Source organism: Carettochelys insculpta, chromosome 10 (genome assembly GCF_033958435.1).
Source record: "Carettochelys insculpta isolate YL-2023 chromosome 10, ASM3395843v1, whole genome shotgun sequence".
NCBI classification, from domain to species: domain Eukaryota; kingdom Metazoa; phylum Chordata; order Testudines; family Carettochelyidae; genus Carettochelys; species Carettochelys insculpta.
In genome coordinates, this window is record NC_134146.1 from 49,962,595 (window position 1) to 49,990,311 (window position 27,717).

Below are 27,717 nucleotides of genomic sequence, written 5' to 3' on the forward strand. Positions count from 1 at the left end.
CCTTGTATAAGAACAAAGGAGACAGAAGCGACTGCAACAATTACCATGGAATCTCCCTCCTAAGCATCACTGGTAAACTGTTCGCTTGTGTCGTCCTCGGCAGGCGCCAGAAGATTGCTGAGAGGGTGTATCCCGAATCACAGTGCGGATTCCGTGCAGAGAGATCTACCGTTGATATGGTCTTCTCTCTGAGGCAGCTGCAGGAGAAATGCAGGGAGCAGAAGAAGCCACTCTATATTGCCTTCATCAACCTGATCAAGGCCTTCGACTTGGTCAGCAGGGATGGACTGTTCAAACTGCTCCGCAAGATAGGCTGTCCACCACAGTTACTCAAGATGATCCAGTCTTTCCATGAAGACATGAGACGAACCATCCAATATGACAGCACGTTATTGGATGTTTTCAGCATCAGGAGTGGCGTCAAACAAGGATGCGTCCTTGCTCCGACATTGTTCGGGATCTTCTTCGCACTCCTCCTGAAGCATGCCTTTGGATCTTCAACAGAGGGCATCTTTTTGCACACAAGATCTGATGGGAAACTGTTTAATCTTGCAAGGCTGAAAACTAAATCGAAAGTGCGGGAAGTCCTCATGAGAGATATGCTGTTCGCAGATGACACTGCTGTAGTGTCACACACAGAAGACCAGCTTCATAAACTGCTGGATCAGTTCTCCAAAGCATGCAAGGACTTTGGGCTTTCCATCAGCCTAAAGAAAACAAACGTACTTGGTCAGGACATTGCTGAACCTCCATCAATCAGCATTGACAACTATACATTAGAGGTCGTCCACGAGTTCGTTTACCTCGGGTCCACCATCACTGACACCCTGTCATTGGAGACTAAGCTAAACAGGAGGATCGGAAAAGCAGCCACAACTCTGTCCAGACTCAGCAAGAGAGTGTGGAATAACATCAAGTTGTACACCCACACCAAAATGCAAGTCTACAGAGCCTGCATCCTCAGCACCCTCCTTTACGGCAGGGAGTCTTGGACCCTGTATGCCCTCCAGGAAAAGAGGCTGAACGTTTTCCACTTGCGCTGCCTCAGGCGCATCCTTGGAATATCATGGAAGGACAGAGTGACCAACAGCGCTGTCCTTGAGCAAGCTGGAATCCCAACTATGCACACCCTCCTCAGGCAGCGTCGACTCTGCTGTCTTGGCCACGTCCACAGGATGAATGATGGAAGGATTCCAAAAGACATCCTGTATGGTGAGCTAGCCTCTGGCAAAAGACCTCCCAGACGCCCCCAGTTGCACTACAAAGATGTCTGCAAGAGGGACCTCAGGGAGGTGGACATCGAGCTGGACAGCTGGGAGGAGCAGGCAGACGATCGCAGCAGATGGAGGCAGGAACTACACAAGGGCCTTCAGAAGGGTGAGATGAGGATCAGACAGCTAGCAGAGGAGAAGCAAGCCCACAGAAAGCACAGTAAGGACTTGCCAGACACCCATTACACATGCAACAGATGCAGCAAGGACTGTCACGCTCGTGTGGGCCTTCACAGTCACAGTCGACGCTGCAAATGATGATTCCAAATGGAACTACGAAGGGCACGATCCATAGTCTACGTAGACTGAAGGATGCCTACTACGACTACTGTTCCTTAGAGATGCTCACCTCATCAGCAGTCTTAAATCTTGTTCCTGCTGGCCAGCCAGAATTTGACTCAGCCAGATGTGTTCCTGGTGTACTTCAACTGGCTGTACTGCGGCAGCACTAGTGGTACATTCAGCTCATATAAGCAGTTTTAAAAGAAGATTGAACCAGGGTGGAGAACCTTCATCACACCACCCACATGCAGTTCATCAGGGTTAGCCACTGGCAGATAGATGTTTCGTTCACCCGAGCATCCTCAGGCATGGAACCCCCAAGTGGCTGTGGTTCGCTTTTTCCAGCCAATGGAAGATGTGGGAAGCAGCACAGGCCAGGCCCCAATGGCTGGGAGCTGTGAATCATGTCCAATGGGAACTGTGAGTAGCTGTGCCTGTGGATGCTCATGCAAACAAAAAGCCTGATGGCATGGCCTACCAGTGGCTTACCCTGATGTCCAGCTGGAAATTCCCCTCCTCTGGCTTAAACCTTACCCAGCTTTGATTTTGTGTAGCGGCTACAACTGCCAATTTTCTAATACTCCCAGACTAACATGAAATATTATGAGAAAGAGTTTTGCTCAGAGAACATAGTAAAGAAACAGTAAAGAAACAGAGTTTTGCTAAAAGAACATAGTGAAGAGAACATAGTAAAGAAACAGACCAGTATTTCATGTTTCTTTCTTTGAATTAAAGTTAAATATTGAGTTAAAGATTCTTTTAATAGATCCACTTCCCCTGGTATTGTCTGGTAATTGTGATTATTAATTCTCAGTGGTATTCCACGAGCTGTATTTTTTAAATGTTGTCACTCTTTGGGAGTTAGCAGTGGGTTAAAAAACGGCATTTTCACAGTAGAAAAATTCCTTACCACTGTTAATTGCAGCAATAATTCAAACTATGTTGAACTATAAAATTTCCCCTTTGTCATTCATTGAAATCACAGGCCAAATTGTCATTGGCTTTTATACGCATGTGCTTATTTTAGTTTTACAATACAAATTTTAATAGTAATAATACAGGTTGAACCTCTCTAGCCCATCACTCTCTCATTCGGCAACATCCGTAATCCAGCATGATGTTAATTAGCTGGACGACCACATAGCATGGGTGTGGCCAAGTTTCCCTGTGTTCCCATAAAGTTTGTTTACAGCCACCAGTCCTGGCTCTTAGAGTTCTGTGTAATTTACCCCGTGAATGTCTTCTAAGAGCCCAGTATGCAGTGGAAGTCGTGGCTATTGTTGCTGAACAATGTTGACCTGGTTTGGCGCCGGTCAGGTCCTGAAGGTGCCAGACTAGAGAGGTTCAACCTGTGTTTTGCACACACGCAGTGACTTTGACAGCCAGAGAGCTTTGCAAATTCACATCAAACTTCACCGCACCCCTTTGATCCAAGCATAACTTATTACAGCCATTTTAAAGATGAGTAGATTGAGGTACACTATGAAGAAGACTTGCTCCAGTTTTCACAGCAAATCAGTGGTAGAAGCAGGAATAAAACCCTTGAGTCCTGCTTTCCAATCCCCTGTTGTTAACGTGAGTGAGCACGTACATGGTTTGGTACATCTGAAAATCCTACGAACACAATTATGAATGTTATAGCTTTAACCAGCTCTGCAGAGCAAAGAGCCTGTGAATAACAAAAAGTGTTCAGTGTTTTCCCCATTTTCTCTCCCCATATTTCTTCCTGCAGAAAAACAATAAATGTTCAAAACAAAGACAAAACAAAAACAACAACAAACCTTCTTATCAGTGCCACTTTGTTCAGGATGCAAAATCCAGAGTTCCAATCAGGAAATCACAAGCATTGGGTTTCTCATAGATTTTAAAGTTTGAAGTACCACTCTGATCATCTAATCTGACCTCCTGTTTAACACAGGCTATAGCAATTCACCCAGTAATTCCTACATCAAGACCAAAAGCTTGCTGGAACTACAACGTATATTTTAGAGAGATTCAATCTAAATTTTAAATGTTTCAGGTAACCACTTCCACTGGTGAGTTGTTCCAGTGGTTGATTACCTTCCTATTTAAAAAGTGTGCCGTGACTTAATTGCAGCTTGAGTTTTTCCTGGCTACACTTTGCAGCCTATGGATGTTCTTGTGACTTTGCCGGAAGGATCAAAGAACCTTCTGTCAGTTTTCTTTTTCCCAGGTGGCTACTTGCAACCTGAGACCAAGTCATCCCTTAACCTTTTTCACAAACAGAGGAGCTTATGTTCCATATGTCTCTCACTGCCTTATATGTTCTAAAGCCTCGAGTTGAAGAGTTAATGTAGTGTAAAGCTAGGTCATCTAGTCTGACCTCCTATATCACAAGCCCTTAAATTTCATCCAGCTACCACTGCGCAGAGCTCAGTCATTTATGTTGAGTTCCAGAAAGAGAGAATTTCCCCCTCTCCCACCACCCCATTCCCTTAATAATTTGTTCCAGTGGTCGATCATCCTCATGATTAACAATTTGTGCCTTATTTCTCTATTGAATTTGTCTGGCTTCAGCTTCCCATCATTGGTTCATGTTCTGTCTGTCTTTACCAGGTTACAGATCCCTATGGTGTCTGATGTTTTCTCCCCAGGAAGATAACTGCATGCTGTCATCAGGTCACCTTTCCATCTTTTTGGTGATCTAAACAGACTGAGGTCTTTTTAAGTCACTATCGGGCATTTTCTCCAGCTCATAAATCATTTTTGTGTCTCACTTCTCCAATTTTTCAATGACCTTTTTTAAAATTGGGCACCAGACCTGTGTGTAGTGTTCCCATATGGGTCTCGCCATCACCAGCTACAGAGGGCAAATCACTGCCCTGCAACTGCACTTCTCCACTGATTATACATCCAAGGATCACATATGCTCTTTGGGCTACAGCATGGCACTGGACATTCACATTGAGTTGCTTGTCCATTATGACCCCTGGATTGTTTTCAGAGTCGCTTCTTTCCAGGAACAGTCCCCTGTTCTGCAGGATGGCTAGGGCCAACATTCCCTGTTTCGAGATGTGTAACTTTGAATTTGGTTGTATTAAAGCACATTGTGTTTCACTGGGCTCCAGGTTCCAGATTGCTCAGTATGTTTATTCTGTCTTCATCATTATTTACCATTCCACTAATGTTTGTGTTTCCAAATCATTGATGAAAATGTTGAATAGTGTTGGCCTAATACTGATCCCTGCAGCATCTCGCTAAACACACCCACATTCACTGATTCCCTCCTTATAACTACTTTTTGAGATCATTCAATTCGCTAGTTCTTGCTTTCTTTAATGTTTGTTTTAGTGCTAATATTTTGATTGGAAATGCAATACTAAGTCAAACACCTTAGCAAAGTCTATTACATCTACACAATTATCTTTGTCAAGCGAACTTGTAATCTTATCATCGAATAAGTTCAGGTTTGTCTGAAAAGACCTATTTTGAATAAAATCATGTTAACGGGAATTATATTCCAACCCTATCATTCTGTATCAGTTGAATCCCATACATGCATATTTTCATTATTTTGCCTAGACTTGATGTCAGGCTAACTGGCCTGTACTTACCCAGATTGCCCTTCTTTGAAAACTGGCAGAGAATTAGCAAACTTCCATGTTCTAGGATTTTTCGTGGTATTCCAAGATTTATGAAAAATGGACACCAATGGGTCAGAGATCTCCTCAGCCAGCTCTTTAAGGACTCTTGCGTGCATCTTATCCAGAACTGCTATTTAAAATGTTTATCACTAGCAGATTTTGTTGAACATTCTCCTTGGCTCCCAATGGACTAGAAGGTGCTTCATCATCATCCTGTGACAAAATCATAACATCCTGCTTCTTTCCAAATACAGCACAAAATATGTATTGAACACTTCTGCCTCTTCTGCATCATTAGCTATTTTAGCCTCTCCATCTAGTAATGTGTCTATACCATTTCTAAGAACTCGTTTGTTCCTAGTACAGTAGGGTCACAACATTCGTGAGCTTTGGTGATCAGAACCCTCGTGAATGTTGATTTTTGTGAATAAAGGGGTGGGTTCGGAACCCCGGGGAAGTGGTGGCTGCCAGCGCTCCGGCCCTGGGGAAGTGGTGGCCACCAGCACTCCTGGCCCCAAAGGCCTGGGGAAGTGGCGGCAGCCACCAGCTGCTCCCAGCCCTGGAGCCTTGGGGAAGCCGTGGCAATCACCAACACTCCCGGCCCCGGAGCCCTGGGGAAGCAGCAGCTACTGGCACTCCTGCTTGGGGCCCCGGTGAAGCGGCGCAGGTGCTCCCCACCACAGAGCAGCTTGCGAATAATTGAATAATTGAACATTACGTTCACAGATGTTGGGACCTTACTGTATACTAAAAATCTTCCATATTATCCTTAGTGCTGAGTGTCAGATTTTTGCCTCTGTCTGTAGCTTCCCTTGTCAATTGTTAAACTTCATAACTTCTAGTTTATGTCAATTGCTGTTTCCCCTTTTCCTCATTTTTTTATATTCCGTTTTATTTCTGATTGCTGCTTTCACTTTGCCACTGAGATGGGCATGTCTTCTTTCTCGACCACAGAATCATATTTTTTGCCCAGCTTATGAATGGGTCTTTAAAGATCTCCCAATTTTCATGTACATTTCTCTATCTAATTTTTCCTCCTCACAGTTAGTTGTGCTCAGCTTTGGGAAATTAACCCTTTTGAAGCCATAAGTACATACGTTACTGGTAGGGACTGTTGTCTATTTAGCCATATTGACTGTAATCATGTCATGGTCCCTGGTTTCTAGGCAGCCGCTGATTTCCAGTCTGACAATTAATGTCTCTTTTTGCCATCAAAATGAAATCTCAAATTGATAGCTCGTGTTGGGTGCGGTACCTTTTGTTTTGTGTTCGAAAGTCATCATCTATAATGCTTAGAAATCCAGGTTGCTTTGCCGCTGGCCACATGGGGCCTCCAGCATGTATTCCAAACTGAAGTTCCCCTCACGACACAATATTTTTTTTGTTTTCACACATTACAGGCCGAACCTGAAAGAGTAACTCTGGTTGCATCTGGCGATCTCTAACAGACATGCTCCTGGGCTTTGTTAGTTAGCGTGTTGATCCATGTGCTTTCAAGACCCTGCAGTTCCGAGTTAGCCATAACTCTAAATGGGTAACCAGGCCCAGTGACAGGCACAGGCAAAGGGAGCAGCTGTATAGCGGCTTGGCGTTTCAAAGGACCCAGAAGCTCCAGCCGCCACCACTACTACTTGCCCAGCAGCAGCAGTAAGAGCTCCAGGTCCCTTTGAAGTGGCACAGCAATGCTGCTCTGCCCAGCTAGCTGTGGGAGGAAGCGACGCAGTCCTCGCGGCACTAAGGGCTGACTGCTCTAGGCCTCGCCCCTTCCTCCTTTGGCAAGTCCCCCTGCATGGCCCGCAGTGAATGTTGGCCCCACTGCAGGTAGCAGCATCTCATAAGCAGAGTGCCAACTTCACACTTTTACCCATTGTATTCTTCCTAAACGGGATGTAACCAGAGATTTTTAACATTCCAGTCATGCGCATTGTGCCACCAGGTATCCATGATTCCAGTGCTATCAAATTTGTTCTCCTCAGGGAGGATTTACAATTTGTCTTGCATGTTGCCAACACTCCTCTGTAGACCAGCATTGCTGGTGGAGATTGCTTGTCTTTCCAGAATGGCTGTAGAGCCACTTATGAGGGCTGCTTGCTTCTTACCCCAAGGATGCTTAAACAGCTTGTCCTCGTAGCTTTCTGTCCTGGGTTTCTCAGTAGGTGTTTCACTGAGTATCAGATAGTGACTGGAGACTTCTAGCAGTGCTGACTGCCTTTCTTGGTCACAAATCATCAGTCTGCTTCCTCAGTTTCTACTCTCTTCAGTTCACTTATCTCCAGCATCTCCCAGTCTCTCTACCAACCATTTCGGAATTGTCCAAGAAGTCTTCATTTCCTCGGCTGCAGTGCAGCATTGAAATTTGCACTTCCACGCCACACATCTCCTCCCATTCATTCACCAGCGTGCACTCCTCCTCCAGCTTCCCCAAACTCTGTTCTGTCCTTTGGCCAGAGGGGAGTCATGGTCCCCATGAGACAGGTCACAGCAGTTTTCCTCATTGTCCATGTCTGGTATGTGGTGCACAGCCATACCTCACTGGAAGGAACCACACTGTCTTTCCAGACTTCCTCTGAAACTCATTTGGAGAGGTCCAGGTTGGATATTTGGAAAAACAATTTCACCAGGAGGGCAGTGAAGTAGTGGAAGGGGCTACCAAAAGAGGAGGTGGAATCTCCATCCCTAGAGGTCCTAGCTTGACAAAGCCTTGGCTGGGATGATTTAGTTTCGGTTGGTCCTACTTTGAGCAGGGGGTTGGACTTGTTGGTCTCATGAGCTCTCTTCCAACCCTGTGATTCTATAATTCCTTATTAGCAATACCTGTTTGTCTGTTTTTATAGCTCTTCTCTCAACCCACTCTAATTTTTCATCATGACCTCAGCCATTGAGTGCATCCTCTCTAGTTTAATTCATCCTCCTGTCGCATTGGCTATTGCTGCAGGCTATAAATTACCAAAATGCAGCAGTGGAATTTTCTGCCATGAATTCTCATGAGAAAGGGAGAAAAGTAGAGCTGCTATAAGTGGCCCAACTCTGTGGCATAAGACAAATGGATACCTTGAGCAGTATCAAGACAGCCATGGGAGCAAACCTGCAGCTTTTCTAGTTCCAAGTATACAAAGCCCAGTTAAGTTTATCCTGACAAGGAAAGCCAATTCCTGCAGAGAGGAAAGCATGCCAGCCCCGTTATTGCCATGACTCTACAAGTGGGAGTAAAACCACCCAAACCAAAAGAATGTTTAAAGCCTCTAGAAATAGCAGACTCCAAAGGCAGCATCTACATTACGGGAACTGCTGGGACAGATATACCAGTATATTATGCCAGCAAAGCACCGGTAGTGCAGGAACAACGTATGCCAGGAAAACTGCCTTTTGCCATTAGAGTTTGTTCCACTCCCCCTCTGTCTCCCAAGTGAACAAGCCGTACCAGGAAACGCACCATTTTGGACTGCTGCCAGCATAGCTATTCTTTGTGATCATTCAATACAAATAGGACCTCTTAATGTCACCCTCCTATTTGTGAGTCTGTTGATGGCTGACCAGCCTGATGCTGGAGCCACAGATCTTATCACAGAAGGGCCAGGTGTTGGTAGCTGTTGGAGGGGCACCAGGCAGATTTTGCCACTCTTCACTTCTCCGCCTCTTCTCATCTGCACTCTGGCGGGACCTCTCAAATTACACCAGCCCCTCATGGATTACCGTTCTCCACTGGCAACAGTCTTGGGCAAATTTCTCCCAAGTGTCAACAGCGATGCTGCATTTTTCATGTCTGCCTTCAGCATCTCCTTGTATTGCTTCCACTGGCCCCCAACGCTCCTCTGTCCTTCCTCCAACTCAGAAAACAGCATCTGCTTTGGGAGGCGCTGATCGGACATCTGAACTACAGGACCAGTCGAACAAAGTTGTTGATCAATGATACTGGCTGCACTGCTGGTCATGTTCGACTCTTCCAGGGCACTAGTGTTCATATGCCTATTCTGCAAAGAGATGTTTAAGATTCTCCTGAGGTAGCATTGATGATATTGTTCGAGTGATGTTTGTATGTTTTCCAGGTGTCACATGCATCCAGTAGTGTTGGAATAACCACTGTGCTGTATACAAGGAGCTTTGTCTTTTGTTAGATCTCCCAGTTCTTGAAGACCCTTTGTCCCAGGTGGGCAAAAGCAGAGCTTTCACAGCTCAGACAATGCTGGATTTCTGCACAATGTCAACTTTGGTGGAAAGATGACTTCCAAGTTTTGGGAAGTGCTCTGTATTTCCACTGACTTCAATAGAAGGAACATGAGATTGTCCCATCGGCAAGGGGCGATGGAGCATCTTGGTTTTTTGATGTTCAGTGTGAGGCCGGGAATCTCGTGCTTCACTGAGAGAGGACTAGGTTGAATATTAGGAAAAACTACTTCCCCAGGCGGGTAATGAAGCACTGGAATGCGTTACCTAGAGAGGTGGTGGAATCTCCATCCCTAGAGGTTTTTAAGTCCCAGCTTGACAAAGCCCTGGCTGGGATGATTTAGTTAGGGCTGGTCCTGCTTTGGGCAGGGACCTGGACTTGATGATCTCCTCAGGTCTCTATGAGATCAATGGGAGAAACTCTCCCATCAATCTCCCTTTCTCCTCGCAATAATGGGGAGTACCAGGGCTGACTGTTGAGCCCTGATAGTTTGATTTTGTGCATCCCCACTAGGTGCGTGAAATCAAACCCAGGTCGATCTCCCAGTAAGTATTAACCTACCCTCAACCTTTTAGTGATCCTAGAAAAGATTCACACCCTGAGGGCTCAGGTGCTCGTGTAGGGAGTTACAGACGCACACCTGCATTCAGCTGGCTGTCTTCTCATTGCTGTTTCTGTGTGGAATATCCTCCCAGCTGGAGGGGTTGGGAATTTTTCAACTAAAGTTTGGGGGCAGAGGGTGAGAGGGGTTGGGAGGAGGAGTGTTGTTGAAACTAGAAAGGTTTGCAGGGCAGAGCCAGATTCAATGAATTGCCTGATTTGGAAAAAAAAAACTAGAATATTTTCAAATTTGTCTGTTTTGACAGTTTCTAACCCAAAAAGTTTCTGTTTTGGTTTGGAATTTGCTAATTTATTTTTACACAAAAAAGGAAGAACTTTTTTAAAAAGTAGAAATCAAAGCACCTGCCCATCCTATTGACCCTTGTATTAAAGAGGAAGGAACCCAATACATTAATGTCTGGCTTTTGATTGATTGTGAACCAAAATACAAAAGCAGAAAATCAGTTGAGTTTTGCACTGTTTAGAAAGTGTCTTAAGAACCATACAGCGTTCTCAGAGCATTTTCACCCAAAAGCCAACCGGAAGGAAAGCTGTTTCGTCCACCTAGCAGCGTTCTATTGTCTTCTTCAGCTTGGTTGGCCTCTAACGTGTCAGAGGAGCTTGGTAAACTACCGGAAAGCTGAATTGTGACACCTGACGTGCATTGCTCTTAAATGAAAAACATACTATTGGACAGCTCGTTAGCCTTTGGGGCAGTGTTTCAAGATGCAGGACAACCAGATTACAGAACCAGAGAAACCCAGTTAGATCCATAGACTAAATATTGGCTTATACCAAGTTGACAATGTTGGCATAGATGTGAATGAGGGTGGAATTCATTCCTGCCTCTTCTGGGAAAGCCTGGAAGAGGAAAGTTAAACCCAAGATCTAACAGGGAAATCTGCTTAAGTAAACCTATTCCCAGAGAGGGACAGTGAGTTGGAGTCTGAAATTAACTAATTTTGTTCTTCTCACCAGTACTGACTTGGAAGGATAAAATGAGTAAATTCCCTTGGACTAATTTTTAAGTGTGGAAGGTATTAATCAACAGAAGGGAAATTAAAACGCTTGTCTGAGAGGCAGTATCATCGAGGTGATGGAGCTGTAAAAGAGTTGACATTGGTGAGCAGAAGGCACCAGAGCTAAGGAAGCACCATCCAAAGGCAACATAAAGTTTATTTCCTGGCATGGGTTCCCAGTCCTATTTTCACTAAAGTTAATGGCCTGTGTTCTGCAGAAAATCAGATTAGATTATCACCAGGGTCCCTTGTGGCCATCAGATCCCCAAAGGGAGTTAGATATGACCTGTGGTGATTAAGCCCAGGCTGCAGCCTCAAGACAGAACTCACTATAGACATATAAGATATGGACCAAAGTCCACGAAGTAGTGAAGCTTTTGATGGTGAACTCTTCAGGGCAAGAACGGTATCATCCTTTGTGTCAGTAATGACTCTCGACACAATAGACTCCTGTGCCTGACTGGGCCACTGGTCTTGCCATGGTAGGAATAGTAATAATACATAAGACCCTGCTCCTGCAAATAGCTCCATGCCCATCATCCCATTTTCTGCTTACAGCTGCTTATGGTATTGAGGCATAAATGGCTCTCATCCCTCCTGTGCCATGCTTGCCCTGGTGCTCATTAGCTTGCATTGCATTTGCTCCTTCGGGTGCTATCCAGTTGGCTACAGGAAGCTGCTGTTCTGTTTTCATATTTTCCCCGAGGTGAGACTTCTATTGGTCTATCACATGGACTGTTTAAAGAGTGAAGGGGTAGTGTGTGTGTGAGAGACAGGTCTGTCTGTTCAGATTAGCACAGCGGTTACAGTAAATCAATAAACGGGAATCACAAGATGACTGGGTTGTGTTTTGATTTTATTTAGTTTCTCTCTATTTGGGCCCTTTAGCAGTGTAGGTACAAATGCTAACTGGGTGCTCTTCAGCTGCCTTGTAAGTAAATACTTTGTGACAGGATGTCAGTTCTAGTCTCATTTGTAAAAAGCCTTAAGATCTACTGATGGAAAATGTGATGTAAAAGCCAGGTGTTGTTATTTTCATCTTCAAGTTTGCACGCTTGCGTTACTGAGGAATACAATTCCTGTATCCAGTCCCAGTTAACTGCTTCATTTTACTCTTTGTGAGTGCATTTCAGTAGGGAATTGTGCTCTATCAAAGGCCTGAACCCACATATCCTGTGCCCCTCCAGAATTTACTTTTTTTAATAAAAGTGCATATGGAATGGGAAGGGTTTTGAATGAGGCAGTAAGAAAAACAGCAACAACTAGTTAGTGAGTGATTGGCACATATAAGCTGCGTCGACACGTGCACGCTACTTCGAAGTAGCGGCACCAACTTCGACGTTAGGCGGCGAGACGTCGAAGTCGCTAACCTCATGAGGAGATAGGAATAGCGCCCTACTTCGACGTTCAACGTCGAAGTAGGGACCGTGTAGACGATCCGCGTCCCGCAACGTCGAAATTGCTGGGTCCTCCATGGCGGCCATCAGCTGGGGGGTTGAGAGATGCTCTCTCTCCAGCCCCTGCGGGGCTCTATGGTCACCGTGGGCAGCAGCCCTTAGCCCAGGGCTTCTGGCTGCTTCTGCGGCAGCTGGGGATCTATGCTGCAGGCACAGGGTCTGCAACCAGTTGTCAGCTCTGTGGATCTTGTGTTGTTTAGTGCAACTGTGTCTGGGAGGGGCCCTTTAAGGGAGTGGCTGGCTGTTGAGTCTGCCCTGTGACCCCGTCTGCAGCTGTGCCTGGCATCCCTGTTTCGATGTGTGCTGCTTTGACGTGTAGACGTTCCCTCGCTGCGCCTATTTCGATGTTGGGCTGAGCAACGTCGAAGTTGAACATCGATGTTGCCGGCCCTGGAGGATGTGTAGACGTTATTCATCGAAATAGACTATTTCGATGTCGCAACATCAAAATAAGCTATTTCGATGTTCGCTGCACGTGTAGACGTAGCCTAGTGTCCAAACTGAACTATTAGGTAGTTGCCAAGGAAAAATTCCTTAGTTAATTGTGTAATGTTCCTCAGCACTACGCAGGATTATAGAATTCCCTGTTGTAAATATAGGGAATAATGAAAATGCTGCATAACATTATTTCTTTCTTTAAGGCAATTGGTAACTCTACTTGGACACTTCTGTAAAAGGAAAATCATGCAAAATTAGGGGCCCTGTTCTCTCAGGTACGTGAGTCAGAGTCAGGAAGGTGATAGCAAAGAAAGGAAGAGCCCAGGAAGAATTCTTCTGCCTCTGTTATTACAGATATCTAATACATAAACCAAAAACCTGCCAAGAACAAGACCTCAGGTCTGACTGAATCTCTTTTATAGCAGGAATAGGCAGTTCTCTCAAAGAGTTGAAATCCAGGATATGTCACACTGACTCTTCCAAAAATAATCCCGTGGCTGTTCTGCTCCCTGAGGGATAAGTGAGTTGCAGGTTGTAGGCAAATGTCGTCTGGGAGGTAATAAGGCCCAGTGGCCATATGTTGCAGTATAGGGTTTATTCCTCTGAGTTCTCTGGTGATTCATGTCCTGGATGCGTACTTCTGTGCTGTGTGCAGGGAGAAGAGGCTTGCCCATTGACATTCTTGGCTGACACAAGCAATAACAGTGCAGTCTTTCAGCTGGCCTAGTGTTCAGTGGGAGTGTTGGGTGCACAAGAAATGCAGGAGGAAGTCTGTTGGCTCCATGTGGTGTTGGTCAACATGAAAATAAAGATCTCCCTTTCTGCTGGATGTTTTTTTGCCCATTTCTTTCTTTTCTGTTTATCCCAAAGATCACAGAACTCCCTGCATCTGTGCTTCTCCATCCCGGGTTTGAACATATGGCTCTGATTTGATAAACTCTAAACATTTCCAGCAAGGCTAGCAAGTGGAATTCTTCCCAAGCTCCAGAGAAATAAACCATCTGAGCTTCTTCACAGATTCGGCCTTTGCATCTGTCTGTACAGAATGCATCTGTCGTGGTGGCGTGCATATTTCAGGTGTTGGATTTTCAAAGGCGAGTTTCACATACTGTAGTCATGCGAGCCATCATGTGGAGGGCTTCCACGCATGGCACAGGCAGTCATTAGAAGCTGATTTATGGCTGTGTTTACATAACATGCTTGTGGGGAGGGGTGGAATGAAGTGAATCTTTCCACAGATCCTTCCTGAGATGAGAAGCACTTTATAGCTTCAGTGCTCCAGCAATTGGACTTCTTCAATACATAAACTCTACAAACCAAGACAGGCAACACACAGCCTTTAAAATGATTATTGTGAGCCAGGTGAACCCAAATGGTGGGGGCAGAAGACAAATTGGCATGGCACCACAGGGAAAACTACGAACTGGAGAGTAATACAAGAACTGTAAAGTGGATAAAAACTGAATAAAAGGGAGATGACAAACAGGTTGTATGTAAAGGAGAATGATCTAGATGACTGGGGGAGTTGAAAGAGTGGTCTCGGACCAGTCTTATTTGATGTTTTCATTAATGCCCTTTGTACCAAAAATAGGAATGTGCTAATGGCACAAAGTTGGGAAGCATCACCAATGCAGAGATATACGGAAAAGTTCATAGAACCGTAGAACACGAGAACTGGAAGAGAGCTTGAGAGGTCATCAGGTCCAGTCCTCTGCCCTCACAGAACCATCTAGACCATCCCTACTAGGCATTTATCTAGCCTGCTCTTAAATAGCTCCAGTGATACTTGACAGCCTCCTGAGGCGCTTTATTCCAGGGTTAAACCACCTTGACAGTTAGGAAGTTTTTCCACAATGTCCAACCTAAACCTCCATTGCTGCAATTTAAGCCCATTGCTCCTTGTCCAGTCTTCAGAGGTCAAGGAGAAGGATTTTTCTCCCTCCTCCTTTTTACACCCTTTTAGGTACTTGAATGCTGTTACATTAATCTCTTCTCCAAACTAAGGAATCACAGTTCTTTCAATTTCCCGTCACGGGTCATGTTTTCTAGACCTTTAATCATGTATCTTCTTCTTCTCTGGACCCTCTTGAGTTTCTCCACATCTTTCATGAAATGTGATGCCTAGTACTGGATGCACTACTCCAGATGAGGTCTAATCAGCACAGAGTAGAGTGGAAAAATTTCTTCTCATATCTTGCTCATAACACTCCTATTAGTGCATCCCAGAATCATGTTTGCTTTTTTTGCAACTGCATCATACTGTTGGCTCTTATTTCGCTTGTGGTACACTATGAACGCTAAATCCCTTCTGTAGAACTACTTCATAGATAGTCACTTCCCATTCTGTATGTGTGAAACTGATTTTTCCTTCCTAAGTGGAGTACTTTGCATTTGTCCTTATTAAACTTCATCCTGTTTTCCTCATACCATTTCTCCACGTTGTCCAGATCTTTTTGAATTATGTTCCTGTCCTCTCAAAAGCACTTGGAACCCCTCCCAGTTTGGTATCATGCACACATTCTCTGTGTCATTATCTAAATCATTAATAAAGGTATTGAACAGAATCAGTCCCAAAACTGACTCCTGTGGAATCCCACTTGTTATGCCCTTCCAGTATGACTGTGAGCCATTAATAACCACTCTCTGAAAACACTTATCCAGACAGGTATGCACCAACTTTATAGTACCTCCATCTACATTGCATTTCCTTATTTTATTCAGAAGAATGTCATACGAGACCATAATAAATCCTTTACTGAAATCTAGGTCTACCTCATCTACCACTTCCCCCTTATCCACAAGACTTATCAGATTGGTTTGACATGATTTGTTGTTTACAAATCCATGCTAGCTGTTACCTATCATATTATTATCTTTCAGATATTTGCAGATGAACTCCTTAATTATTTGCTCCATTGTTTTTCCTGGCATAGAAGTTGAGCTGACTGGTCTGCAGTTTCCTGGGTTATTTTTATTTCCCTTTTTATCGGTGGGCACCATATTTGTCCTTTTCCAGTCCTCTGGAATCTCTCTTGACTTTCATGACTTTTCAGCAATAATAACTAAAGGCTCAGATACCTCCTCTGTTAGCTTCTTGAGTATTGTAGGATACTTGTAGGCCTTTCATCAGGTCCTGGAGACTTGAAGCCATCTTACAGCTGTAAGCATCTTACTTCTGTATGTAATTTTTAACTTGTTTTTTTTTTCCTATTTTTACTTTTAAACCTACCCCATTTCCATAGCATTCACTATGTTAGGCATCCAGTCACCACCAACCTTTCTGGTGAAAACTGAAACAAAGAAGTTGTTAAGCACCTTTGTCATTTCAGTGTTTTCTATTATCATTTGTCCCTCTTCATCCTTGGTCTTCCTCTTGCTTCTAATATATTTGCAGAATGTTTTCTTGTTACTCTTTATGTCTCTAGCTAGATTGAGCTCATTTTGTGCCTTTGCCTTTCTAATGCTGCCCTTAACACACTTGTGTTATTTGTTTAATATTCATCTTTTATACACAGACCTAGTTCTGGATGACCATGAAGGCTGGAGTGTCAAAAATTCAGTGGCACAAGTGCAGAGGCCTGCACTTGGGCTCTAATAATTAGAATTTCTGCTACAAGATGAGGGCTCTTCAGTTGGAAGTAAGAGAGAGAACAAAGAGACCTGGATGTGTGGGTTTATCCTCAGATGATGAGGACCCCTCCCAAAGTGATGTGGCTGTGACAAAGGCAATGTGATCCAAGAGTGTATGAAGTGAGGCATTTCCAGTAGAGAGAGTGAGGTGTTAATGCCGTTGTACCAGGCACTGGTAAGACCTCCTCTGGAATATTGTGTCCTGTTTTGGGTAATCATAGTCAGGAATTGACCATGGAACGTTCGCAGAGAAGAGCTTGTAGGATGATCTAGGGGCAGACAGTCCCTGGAGACTGAGGGGAGACTGGAGACATTTGGTATGTTGAGCATAGTGAAAGAAGGCCACAAAGGGGATCAAGTTGTGCTCTGTAAATGCACTAGGGTGTGAACATCAGGGCAGTGAAGAGCTGTTCAAGTTTGGAGGACAGTGCTGCACAGGAATAAATGGGCATAAACTGGCCATGATCAAATTCAAGCTGGAAATTGGAAGAAGGATTGCAATCATTCAGCTTGGAGCAGCCTCCTGAGGGAAGCTGTTGAGGACTGACAACTTAACAATTTCTCAGAGAGAGGGCAAATGTATGAGTGTGATTGAATGACGGGGTTGCCTGTAATAAGGGCAGCTCAGGGGCTCCCTGCCGGTTTGCGTCTCTTGTTCCTCAAAGCTTCTGCTTCAGGGTGTTCCCCAGTGTATTGTGGGAGATCTTTTTTTGTATTCTTCCTCTGAAGCATCAGAGACGGCCGCCACAATAGGTAGGATGTTGAACAGGCTCTAGGTGATACCCTGCATTCTCTCTCTCAGGGGCTTGGCTGGTTCTTTCCCATATACTCAGAGTCCAACTGATCACCTTCTGTAATTGGGAAGAAATATTCTCCTGGTCATACTGGCACTGAGCGTGGAGGTTTTCCCTGGCCTCTGCAGCATGTGGGTGCAGGTCACCTGTCAGAGTCACCAGGGTGTGTCTCATTTAATTATTTCCTTGCATTACAGGACCCCAGGAATTTGTGCTCCACTACCCTTCTTGTTCTGTGCCTGTGGCATCCCTGAGTCGAGTCTCCGGGGGGGGTGTAGCGCTGGTCTAATTCCTGTTGTTGAGTTCAGTGTGTGGTTGCTGGGTGTGAGACATGGGAAGTCAGACTAAGTGATCTGGTGGCGCCTTTTGGCCTTAATTTGTGACTCAAAATGAGCTGGTTATGTGCTTCTTTTCCCCTGTCCACTGGACTGCCTGTGTTGCAGTACTGAGGGCGTGTGTTCTGGTTTGACTCCTCCTGGGGTCTGCAGTAGTGTCCCTCACCGATGAGGGAGGGACAGGGTGCACGTGTGATGAATATAAATCTGGGGCAGCTGGATGCAGGTAGCACCCTGCAGTTCTCCTGAGTGGTGTTCTGGCCCCTGTTCTGTACATGGTATTGGCAGGGGGTGTCCTGGGGTGCCAGCTGTTATGGAACCAATAACTTTATCCTGCGCTCACAGCGACCAGGTGGAACAAAAGTGCCTCACACTCCTGTGCAAATATCTTAACCGGTACTTATGCATGGGGGTGTGTGTGTTTCTTTGCTTACAGAACACACTGGAGCAGTGCAGCGTTTGTGCCAAGCCCATCATGGAGAGGATCCTGCGAGCAACAGGGAAAGCCTACCACCCTCACTGCTTCACCTGTGTGATGTGCCATCGCAGCCTTGACGGCATCCCCTTCACCGTGGACGCCGGCGGGAACATTCACTGCATCGAGGATTTCCACAAGTATGGCCCAGGCAGCTCTTGTTGGCTTTGTCCAGGCCTGGGGCGTGGCCTCTTGGTCCCAGTTATGAAAGTTCTTCTCCTTTGACCTAGGAAGGATCCCAACCTGGTGTAAATTCTTCCCACAATTCTCTGGAGCCCAGGGAACCAGCAAGCACACCCTCTAGCATGCCAGCTGCATTGGCTGGGGGGAGGGCAGTCATGTGGATTTGTCTTACAAGGGGAGCAACAACATGATAGCCAATGCCCTGTCATGCAAGGAGGGTCCAGAAGTTCCCCAGGTCATTGGCTATGTAGCCCCACCCAGTTCAGTCTCAAAGCGGAGAGAGAAGTGACCGAGTGGGCGGGGGGTGAGGATTTTCTTCCCCTGGGTAGGTTGCATATATTTCCTTTTGCCCTGTAGCAACCCACAGTGAGTGCCTCGGTTGCTCTAGGCTCAGCATCAGAGCATAGGGGGTGATGGGGGTTTCATTGTGATGACTTCTCACCTGTAGGCAATGGTCCTCCGTGCTCTTTGTAACCTAGGTAACCAGGTAACTCTTTCCTTCCCCAGGAAACGGGACAGAGGAGGGAGGAGGGACCCTAGCTGGTTTGGATGGGAACTGGGCAGTTGAGGAGGAACTTGCTTGGCAGCAAGGGTTGTCCCCCGATCTCCTTTAACACATTATGGTCCCCGTTTGCCCTGTGTTCAGACTGTTTGATGTAGGCCGTCCATGTTCCTAACTGCTCCCCTGCATTTCCTTACCCTCACCCCCAACACCCTGCTTCCACTCAGCTGATGTGCTTAATGTCCTGCTTGAAGAGCACATCAGCATTAGCCACCTCCCCTTGCTTTGTCTGAGTATGCTACTTAACCTCTGAAGCAGCTCAGGAGACAGTCCTAATCGTAATGCACGACTTGAGGTAGCTTCCACTCCCCACCCCCACCCCACACACATGCACCCAGCACAGATAATCTGGGAAAGGCCCTTAAGTAGCTATAATCAAAGCACAAATGTTTCCCTAGCTTGGGAGAGACAGACACGGTACACCCCTCAATTAAAACAGGAAATCAATACTGACTAATGTGGGTTTACATTTCAAGCACTTATCTTTTAATTTCTAAGGGGGCAGAGTTAATTAGGGACTCGTGACATCAGTATGTGGGCCTGGAAGCTCAGAGCAGCAGACTTACCTGACAAAAGGAATCGCAGCTGCCATGTGGGAAAATGTTAAACTCCGACATCAAAAGCTCCCTAAAGCTCAGATACATCTGTGTAATTGGCAGCTGCAGAGGCGGCTGTGTGTTCTCTCTCCCTCTGTGTGCAGCTCAGCAAGAAGCCAGAGAAATCACCCGGAGCGGGAAATTCGCCCTTGTGCTGAGGGCCAGTGGAAAGCCAAGACAGTGACGCTACCCTGTGTCTCACTTAAGCTCCCCACATGACATGTGTCAATATATACTGGATGTTCCTCCTCCTTTCATGCCTATGTGTGAGAGTCTGACACCCTTTAGGAAGTCCTAAATACCTAGAAGGGTTAACAGGTGCCTCTGCCTTGTACTACCTCTCAGCCCAGGGATAAATGTCACTCAGAGAACAGACGGCATAGGGAAAGGAGCTGAATTGGATGGGTACACAGCTGGGAGCAGATCCAGGGATTTCCAGGGGACCAAGTTGGGCTACTGAGTCTTATCTACAGCCAGAGCAGAGTGTGTATCCTGCAGTATATTAAGCAATGCTTATACCCAGTTTTAATTGGTACAAGTAAGGAAACTGCCAAAGCTTTTATTGGGCCTCTGCTCTGCAATTAAGAACATGTATCCAACGTTCCCAGTTTTGCTTTGTTTAATTTTACCTCCCTGTACCACACTGCAGGATTCCTTTCCCCAGTGTCCCCACCTTCCAAATACCGACACAGCAGCTGCTTGTCCTTTGGGTAGAAAGTGAGAGAGAAGCATTATTCAAGATGTATTGACAGATATAGAGGGAATACAGGAATTGTCCCATCCTGTTTTACCTCTGGTGACCTAGATAGAGAAACATTCAAGCATTTTAAGCATCATGGTTTAGCTGAATGGCACAAGAAAATGCCTGAATCACCACATTATTAGCTGTGATTACAGCTACGGTCATACAATGATCCATTTAAATTCTTTGTTGGCGCAGTCAGCAAAGGCGTTGTTTAATTCACATCTGTGTAGTTGCAATCTAAAAACAAAAAAGTGCATCTGCTGCCAAAAGAATTAACACTTTTCCCCTCTTTTACTACAGACAGGTATTTTTAAGCGAGTTAATCCTGAGGTGGGGTGTGTAAAAAGCTGGGTGGCAGAATCACTGTGTCCTGGAGATTTTACAGGAGAAGAATCTTTGATCTCTTCATATTGACACTTGCCATAAGCATTGTCTATTGACCCTGATTCTGAGCCTCTTCTCTTTGCTATTAGCCCGTGTACTTTGCAAGGGATAGGTTTTCAGAGGGGTGGCTCTGTTCTGTGGGGAGTACAGCTTTTGCACCTGTGTTTTTACACCTACACATTGTAAAGCTGTGGGAGCAACGCTAAGTGCTTTCATGTGCGACTGCCAGACTGCGGATGCAAATCAGGTAGTTGAGAGATGCCACTCATCGGATATGCTCTAGCTGTTCTCTTTGCAGTGCACAGATTGAGCTTAGCTAAAACTAACGTCCTGGGGGTGTTGGGAGAGCCAGATACTTGAGGATTTTAAAACAAGACTGGATAAAACCCAAGAAGAGTATATGGCGGAGAACAATCCTGCAGTCTCAGGATCTAAGGCTGCATCCTATTTGGTCCATCTCTAGTTTCTATTGATATTTTTTATTAGCAATAGCTGGAGCAAAGCCTGTTAACTTAGTCCATAGAAGGAATTCCGTTGATTTAAGTGGTGGTATTTTAGGCACATGACACACACTCACTCTGGGACTCACGTTTGGGCACCCGAGTGACAAGCAACGTAAGAAGGAGATCGTTTGATAGGTTAGAAAGATGAGCAGATACGATCCTGGGGCCTCCCTTATCAAGTGTAGGATCTCACAAGTGTCCCGTAACAGGGCCTTTTCAAGGGGGCATCTCTGCTTGCTGCTGTGTGTGTTGTGCCACAGTTCACTGTATGGTTCTAAGTTTCTAACGTAACACACGAAGAAGGTGGTTATGTACTTGTGGTTTAATCGGAACCATCTTTGCTTTTCAAGGAAATTTGCTCCACGTTGTTCAGTGTGTAAGGAGCCCATCATGCCCGCTCCGGGTCAAGAGGAGACCATACGCATTGTGGCGTTAGATCGTGACTTCCATGTGCAGTGCTACCGCTGTGAGGTCAGTGTTCCCTAGTGCTGGCTAGGACAGAAAGCAGAGATTTGGTTTGCTGTGATGAGAGAAGTGACCTTCTCTTACATGAATAATGGGCATATTCCTGTTCTCGCACTGGTTCAGCCTTAAACTTACTTCACTGACTTCAGCAGAAGTTACTTCTCATTTACACATGCAAATGACAGGAGAATCAGACCTTCTGTTTACACCAGCTTCATTGTGATTGGAGGAAAAAGTGTTCGATGACCTCCCGAGGTCCCTTCCAGTTCTATGAGATGTGAAACTACAACTCAGTAATTAGAGCTTAGTATTTGAGAACATTATTCGTTACCTGGACACGCGTGTTTCTCCTATTTGTTTTATTAAAATAAAAAAATGATGCATGTTGCAATGTGAGCAAAATTATATGCATGGGTAAAAGAAATCAATAATTAGCTCAAAATCAACATATAGGTTGAGGTTGAAAAATTTTAATTGTCACATAAACACAGTCATTCTTGTTTGTGTGGTCCTTTCTGTGCTACTTTTCTCATACGTATGATTTTGATAAGAATCTGAAATGGAGAAAAAAATCACGTTGGTAAGTTTAGCATATTAAACCTCTAAGAATTCTGCAATACAGCTCTTCCCTGTGAGATCAACACCAGCTAGCTCTTAGGGCAAAAAGTGAGTCCCAGTAATGGTGCTGATCGCAGTGAAAGGCTCAGGCACCGGACTGAGACGGGAGGTGTCTGCCATCACATTCCCGTGTGAGCTAAGGGTAGCCACTTAAACTCTGTGAGCCTCAGCTTTCCATTTGCAAAAGGCTGATGGTTATGATGACATTCTGTTTTCTCCTCTGCCCTCTGTCTTGGGTATTTAAATTACAAGTTCTTTGGAGCAGGGACTGTCTCTTACTAAGGGTCTGTAAAGCACTCAGCACAAAGGAACCCCGGTCTCAGTTGTGGCCTTGTGGTGCTAGTGTAGTAATAATGACAGCAGTAGTGGAGGCAATGCTGCCAGCCTATGGCTTTGCTGTCATGTCTGTGATGAGTTCTTTCACTCTCTGGAGTTCTCTCTTCCAAAGACAGATGACCCCATAGTCAGAGGAACAAGCAGCAGACTTGTTTCCAAGGCTCCCTTCTTTTTTTCCCTTTTGGCATTAATGAACATGAATTTAAGTGTGATTGCTCCACATGCTAACAACCTTTTTTTTCCAAACGCTAAGAAGGGAATTATCTCCTTTTATTTTCAGTTGGATTGAAAGTGGTAGGGCTTTTAGGAGCTCGTCTTGGCTGCAGCTCCATCTTTTGTCAGGGAACAGATCAGGTTTTAAAGACATCATTGAATTCTCGTTCTGATGAGAACCAGAATTCTGTTGCCATGGGATGTGAGTGTATATTTCACTAGTAGGTTCTTTGCCCAATTGCACTCTCATCATATGTTTTTTTCTGGTCTTCATTGTCTAGGACTGTGGTGGCCTCCTGTCTGAAGGAGACAATCAGGGCTGTTACCCTCTGGATGGACACATCCTTTGCAAGACCTGCAACTCAGCTCGGATCCAGGCACTTACTGCTAAGGCCAGCACTGACCTTTGAGCATCAACCACCGTGCTCCCGTATTTACCTGAGGCACAGGGGGCAGGAGATCGCACAACCTTTCCATTTAGCATGACTCCTTTCTGTCTGAGGCCTTAATTCTCTATCAAAAACGTACAGCTGGAAGGCCAGGAGACAAGTGAGCCGGTTTCTAAATTTATCTCTTGATTTCATTCATATTCTCCAGAGAAGCACATTAAAATTGAGGTGTTTGGGGTCATTTCTTATTTTGCTCTGGTGTGAGGCCTGATCCTAATCCCATTGGCATCAGAGGGAAGCTACACATTGAACATAATTCCATAATAGACAGCCACCATGGGCCCTGGGGCAAGGTGGCGCGGGGCGGGTGCCCAGCTCTGCAGTCCAGAAGGGGTGGGGACAAGAGTAGAAGCGGGAGGCCATAGGCAGTCAGTGCTCAGCGCCACCCAAACTGTGGTGCTGGGCCCTCTCCTACAGCTGTGCACAGCCCTCCCTCCCTTCCCCCTGTCAGCAGGCCTGCTTACGCCAGTGCAAAAGTAATACGAGACCAGAATCAGATGATTGTTATCACAAGACAAATGACAGGACATTAGGTCTTAAAATAGGTATTGGTTTCGATCATAGCAACATAGATTTGTTTTCAGTCAAAGGGACTGTGTCTTTCTCATATATCCTCACTTGTCTCCGTTCCCTTCCAGTTTGATACCATGTTTTTTATATCATATTCTATTTCACTGCTACATAAATTTGTTCAATAAGGATGCTTCCAACTCACAGATGCTTAGACATTTGTGTATGAGTGCTCACTGAGAGTTGTGAACTCGCACATACATGCACACACGTATATCCTTTTGATACACTAGAGATATAAAGTCACTAAGAAGCTATGTTAATTATGGGGCTGGAAACGGTTATAAAGAATTTCAACATGGGCTCAGATAGACTGACTAATGACAACCTCTGCAAGCATGCTCAAAAGGAATTATTTCATCCAGGGCCAATGCAGTTGTGTAGTGACCAGTGGCTGATGCTTTTTTCCAAACAAGTACTTGAGCAGTGGAATCTTGATCCAGTGGAAAGACTCCCATTGAACTTAATTCTACCTTGAGACAGGATAAAGCCATTGTGGGTCAATGGTAACATACCAGAGCTGGAGTTACAGTACAAGCAATGAGGATAGTTTAATATTTCAGAACTTTGGGCTTTCCATATACCTGACATTTCTGGAACAAGAACGAATCATGTTCCATCTCAAGTTGTATTTGGGAATGATTTACCCCCAAAGGGGAAAAACTACATTTTCTTCTACAATTTCATCACATAGTTTCTTTGTTGTGGAGAAATGACATTGGAAAGGAAAGGGTGGAGGATGTTGCAATTCCAGAAAAAAAGAAGAAAGAAAAAGAGAGACATAGTGATACACTCTTTTAGAATTAAAAATTTGAACCAAGGTTGACAAAAACTAATGCACAGGCAGCTCTTTGGTTTTGTTCTTTTTTTGTGGGGGTGGGGGTCTAATTAAAAATAAATTATAAATCCACAGCTCATTTTGAAGTCCTGTAATATTTTTATATATGAAACCCATAGTAATTAAGGTGCAAATTACATGGGAAAGAAGCAATTTTCATATCACTGCATTGATACCTTATTTGCAGGTGTAGTCAAAGAAACTACCTTTAGCTGTGTTTAACAAGAGCCAGAATTTAGATATCTTGAAGGCTGATTGACCATATTGATAACACATTTGCCATTTTCAAGAGTAACTTTGGGGAATTTTGCTCTCTGTCCCAATAATAAATAGTAAAATGTGCTTCCCCCTTTAGTTTTTTCTAACAAGAGTTCAATAAAATTACACCGCCCAAGGCTGAAAAGAAAAATGAGTTAAATGAGATGAGATGGGTTAGATCCAAGTGAAGAATTAAAAAGGTAAAGAATTGACTCTTACTGTAACTCCAGAAAATGGTATGTCTCCTCCCAGTCGAGCATTGTGTTTGGCCTTTGTGGCAAAGTCCTATAGATTGTGACAGTGAAAGACAATATTTCTGAAGTTGTTTCTTAAACCACTTCTAAGAGAAGTTAATGGAGAATTTGAGGTCTGTTCTCCTGACACTTTCACCAACTTTTACTGGGCTAGCTCTCTTGGCTTCAGTGAAGTTAACCTGGATTTGCACCACATCAAAAGGAAGTCATATTCCTAGAAACCTACAAAGTGGCTGATCAAGACCATAGAAAGCATGGTGTTCTCCATTCTATAGGACTTTTCTGTTAAGGTCAAGACTGTGTACCAGCATCTCATCATCATGTTGGATTCGGCCTTCAATAATTTCTGGTTTTTTTCCCCACAGTAGATTAGTTACTTATGTTTTAATTTATTCCATGCAAAAAGTTAAATGCTAAGGAATTAATTTAAGCAATGACATGACTACTAATAAATTCCATTTGCTCTACTGGTCATAAGTTATGGCCCGTAAGATAATTTTGAGCTTGCTAGCATTAGGTGCAATAGATTGTAAAACACTGATCTGAATTGAATCTGCCAAAGCATGGAAGTTCAGAGTGTAGGTGGCTAATTTCACTTTGTCACACATTCCATCATGCCTTAGAGCTGGGTTCCTTAACGTCTTATTTCCAAAGTGCACTGGGAATGTGAAATATACAACCGAGCAAGTCACTGATGGGGTTATAACTATTGCTCTGAACTTCTTTGTCCTTGAAGGTTTAAGTCAGTCTCTCTATAGACCTGTGAACATGTAGAAAGTGATGAATATTAGCTACTGTACTTTGGACCAGGAAATGTGATCTAGTGATTAGATGGGGACCAGAAGTCTAAATTCCTGAATTATTTCAGTCTCCTGGCCACGGGCTTGCTGTGCTGTTTTGAGCAAGACACATAACCTCTCACTCTGTCTATCCTTCTTCACAGTCAGGTTTGGTCATCCTTACTGGTTTCCTATGAAAGTGAAGTTATTTAATTAAAGTAATTTTAGATTGGTCTACACTGCGTAAATTCAAATCCAGACCCACCCTTTCCAAAAAGCTTGGTTGGGTTTGTGGTTTTTGGAGCAATCCATTCCAGAACCAAGAGCGAGTAAAGATATCCACATCTGAATTTTTCCCCTTTTAGGGTGCTCTGGGGATTTGGTGGAAGCAGGCTCTTACATGAATGTTTCTCAAGAATTTTGAACTCCTTGGATGGAAGGAGAAGGGGCAACTTGTTATAATTATCTGTTCAGTAGCTAATTTTCAAGCTTGAAACATCTGAACAAAAATCCTTCATTTGTTTTTTCCCTAAAATAACCAAAGACAGTTTTCCATTTCAGTGAGTGAATAAGTGCCTAGAGTACTTTTTTTAAATGCATTTGTATGTGGTGCCTAAAATGCTATAAATATATTTTGGGAGACAAACACACACACACGTTGCCATGACCCATCTGCCTTCAAAGTTTCACCCTGATACTCCAGGGTGTAAAGTGGAAGTGCTGATGGCTCTTTAATCATGGCGTTGCTATGAAGCACTAACAAAATAGAGCTTAGCCACAATCTTTATTAGATATTTATTATGTATTCCCATTTATCTGTTCCAAAGAAGAAGCCTTTTACCAAAGAAACCTTGTTCTTTTAAGGTACACTTCTAAAGTAATGATAAATACTGATGATGTTTGCTGAGGTATGAATGTTCAGAAATTTTTCTTTGACAAGGAGTGGTTCTTTGCCTTTTCTAGCATTTGTGTGAAATCAGGGCTTGATTCTGTGGTTCAGGTCATCCCACTGGGAGTTTGGGATGCAGAAACCTGATCTTGTTTATGCCATGCTTTGGGAAAAGTACTTGAGCATGCACTTAATATTCAGCACATGCTTAAATACATTCTTCAGTGGGACATAAACAGATGCTTGAATTTACTACATCAGATTTGGTTGCCTTGGTTACAGCCAGATCCCTAATGACATCATCAAAGTGAATGATCCTGTTTTGTTAATGTAATTGCTTTATTGTCATTTATTGTTTTATTTTAATTGTTGCCTGAATGTTGCCTTTTAAAGCAGAAGACAACAGCACAGCTCTAAAGAATGCACCTTTCATTATGTTTTTTTTTAAATAATTGGTAGATTTTTATTGCTGCAGAACACTTGCAGGATGACGTAGTCATAGAGACACCGGGGAAGCAAACTATGTGCCAGGGTCAGGTCTACACACATGAATCAGACCCTTAGGTCAGAAACAAGAATTAAGCACAACATAGTTTTGTGTTAGCTCGTTATCCAGGGAAGGGGGTGAATTGCAAACCCCACAAGAATAAGAGAGTTCTCAGTATAGGCATTGTGTGAGGAGAGTGGTGCACAAAGTCAGAGATTAAATATAGGCCAGTAGCACACAGAGGCTGTGGCCACACTTGGCCAAAACTCTGAAGTGGCCGTGCTAATGGCCAAATAGAAAAACACTAATGAGGTGCTGAAATAAATATTCAGCGCTTCATTAGCATTCGCATGCTGCTGGCTGCGGCACTTCGAAAGCATTGCTTTTGAACGCGTGCAGCTTGGTGCAGCTACATAGGGGTCCTCTTTGAGAGAATCCCGCACATGTCGAAAGGAATAAGGGGATTTCGAAATGTGCGGGCTCCTTTCAAAAAGGACCTCTGTATAGCCGCACCGAG

The 27,717-nt window shown here is 44.3% G+C and overlaps 1 protein-coding gene across 28 annotated transcripts in view; it reads left to right on the top strand.

The window, feature by feature from the left end:
* Positions 1 to 27,514, top strand: part of LPP (LIM domain containing preferred translocation partner in lipoma) — a 456,239-nt gene extending 428,725 nt beyond the window's left edge. For all 28 annotated transcript variants that reach the window (XM_075004755.1, XM_075004762.1, XM_075004750.1 and 25 more), the window contains 3 exons: positions 18,033 to 18,211; positions 21,395 to 21,515; positions 22,958 to 27,514. In XM_075004755.1, coding sequence (XP_074860856.1) covers positions 18,033 to 18,211; positions 21,395 to 21,515; positions 22,958 to 23,086 — 429 coding nt within the window. In that variant the 3' untranslated portion in view covers positions 23,087 to 27,514. The remainder of the gene's footprint in view (positions 1 to 18,032; positions 18,212 to 21,394; positions 21,516 to 22,957) is intronic.
* Positions 27,515 to 27,717: the final 203 nt, after the last annotated feature.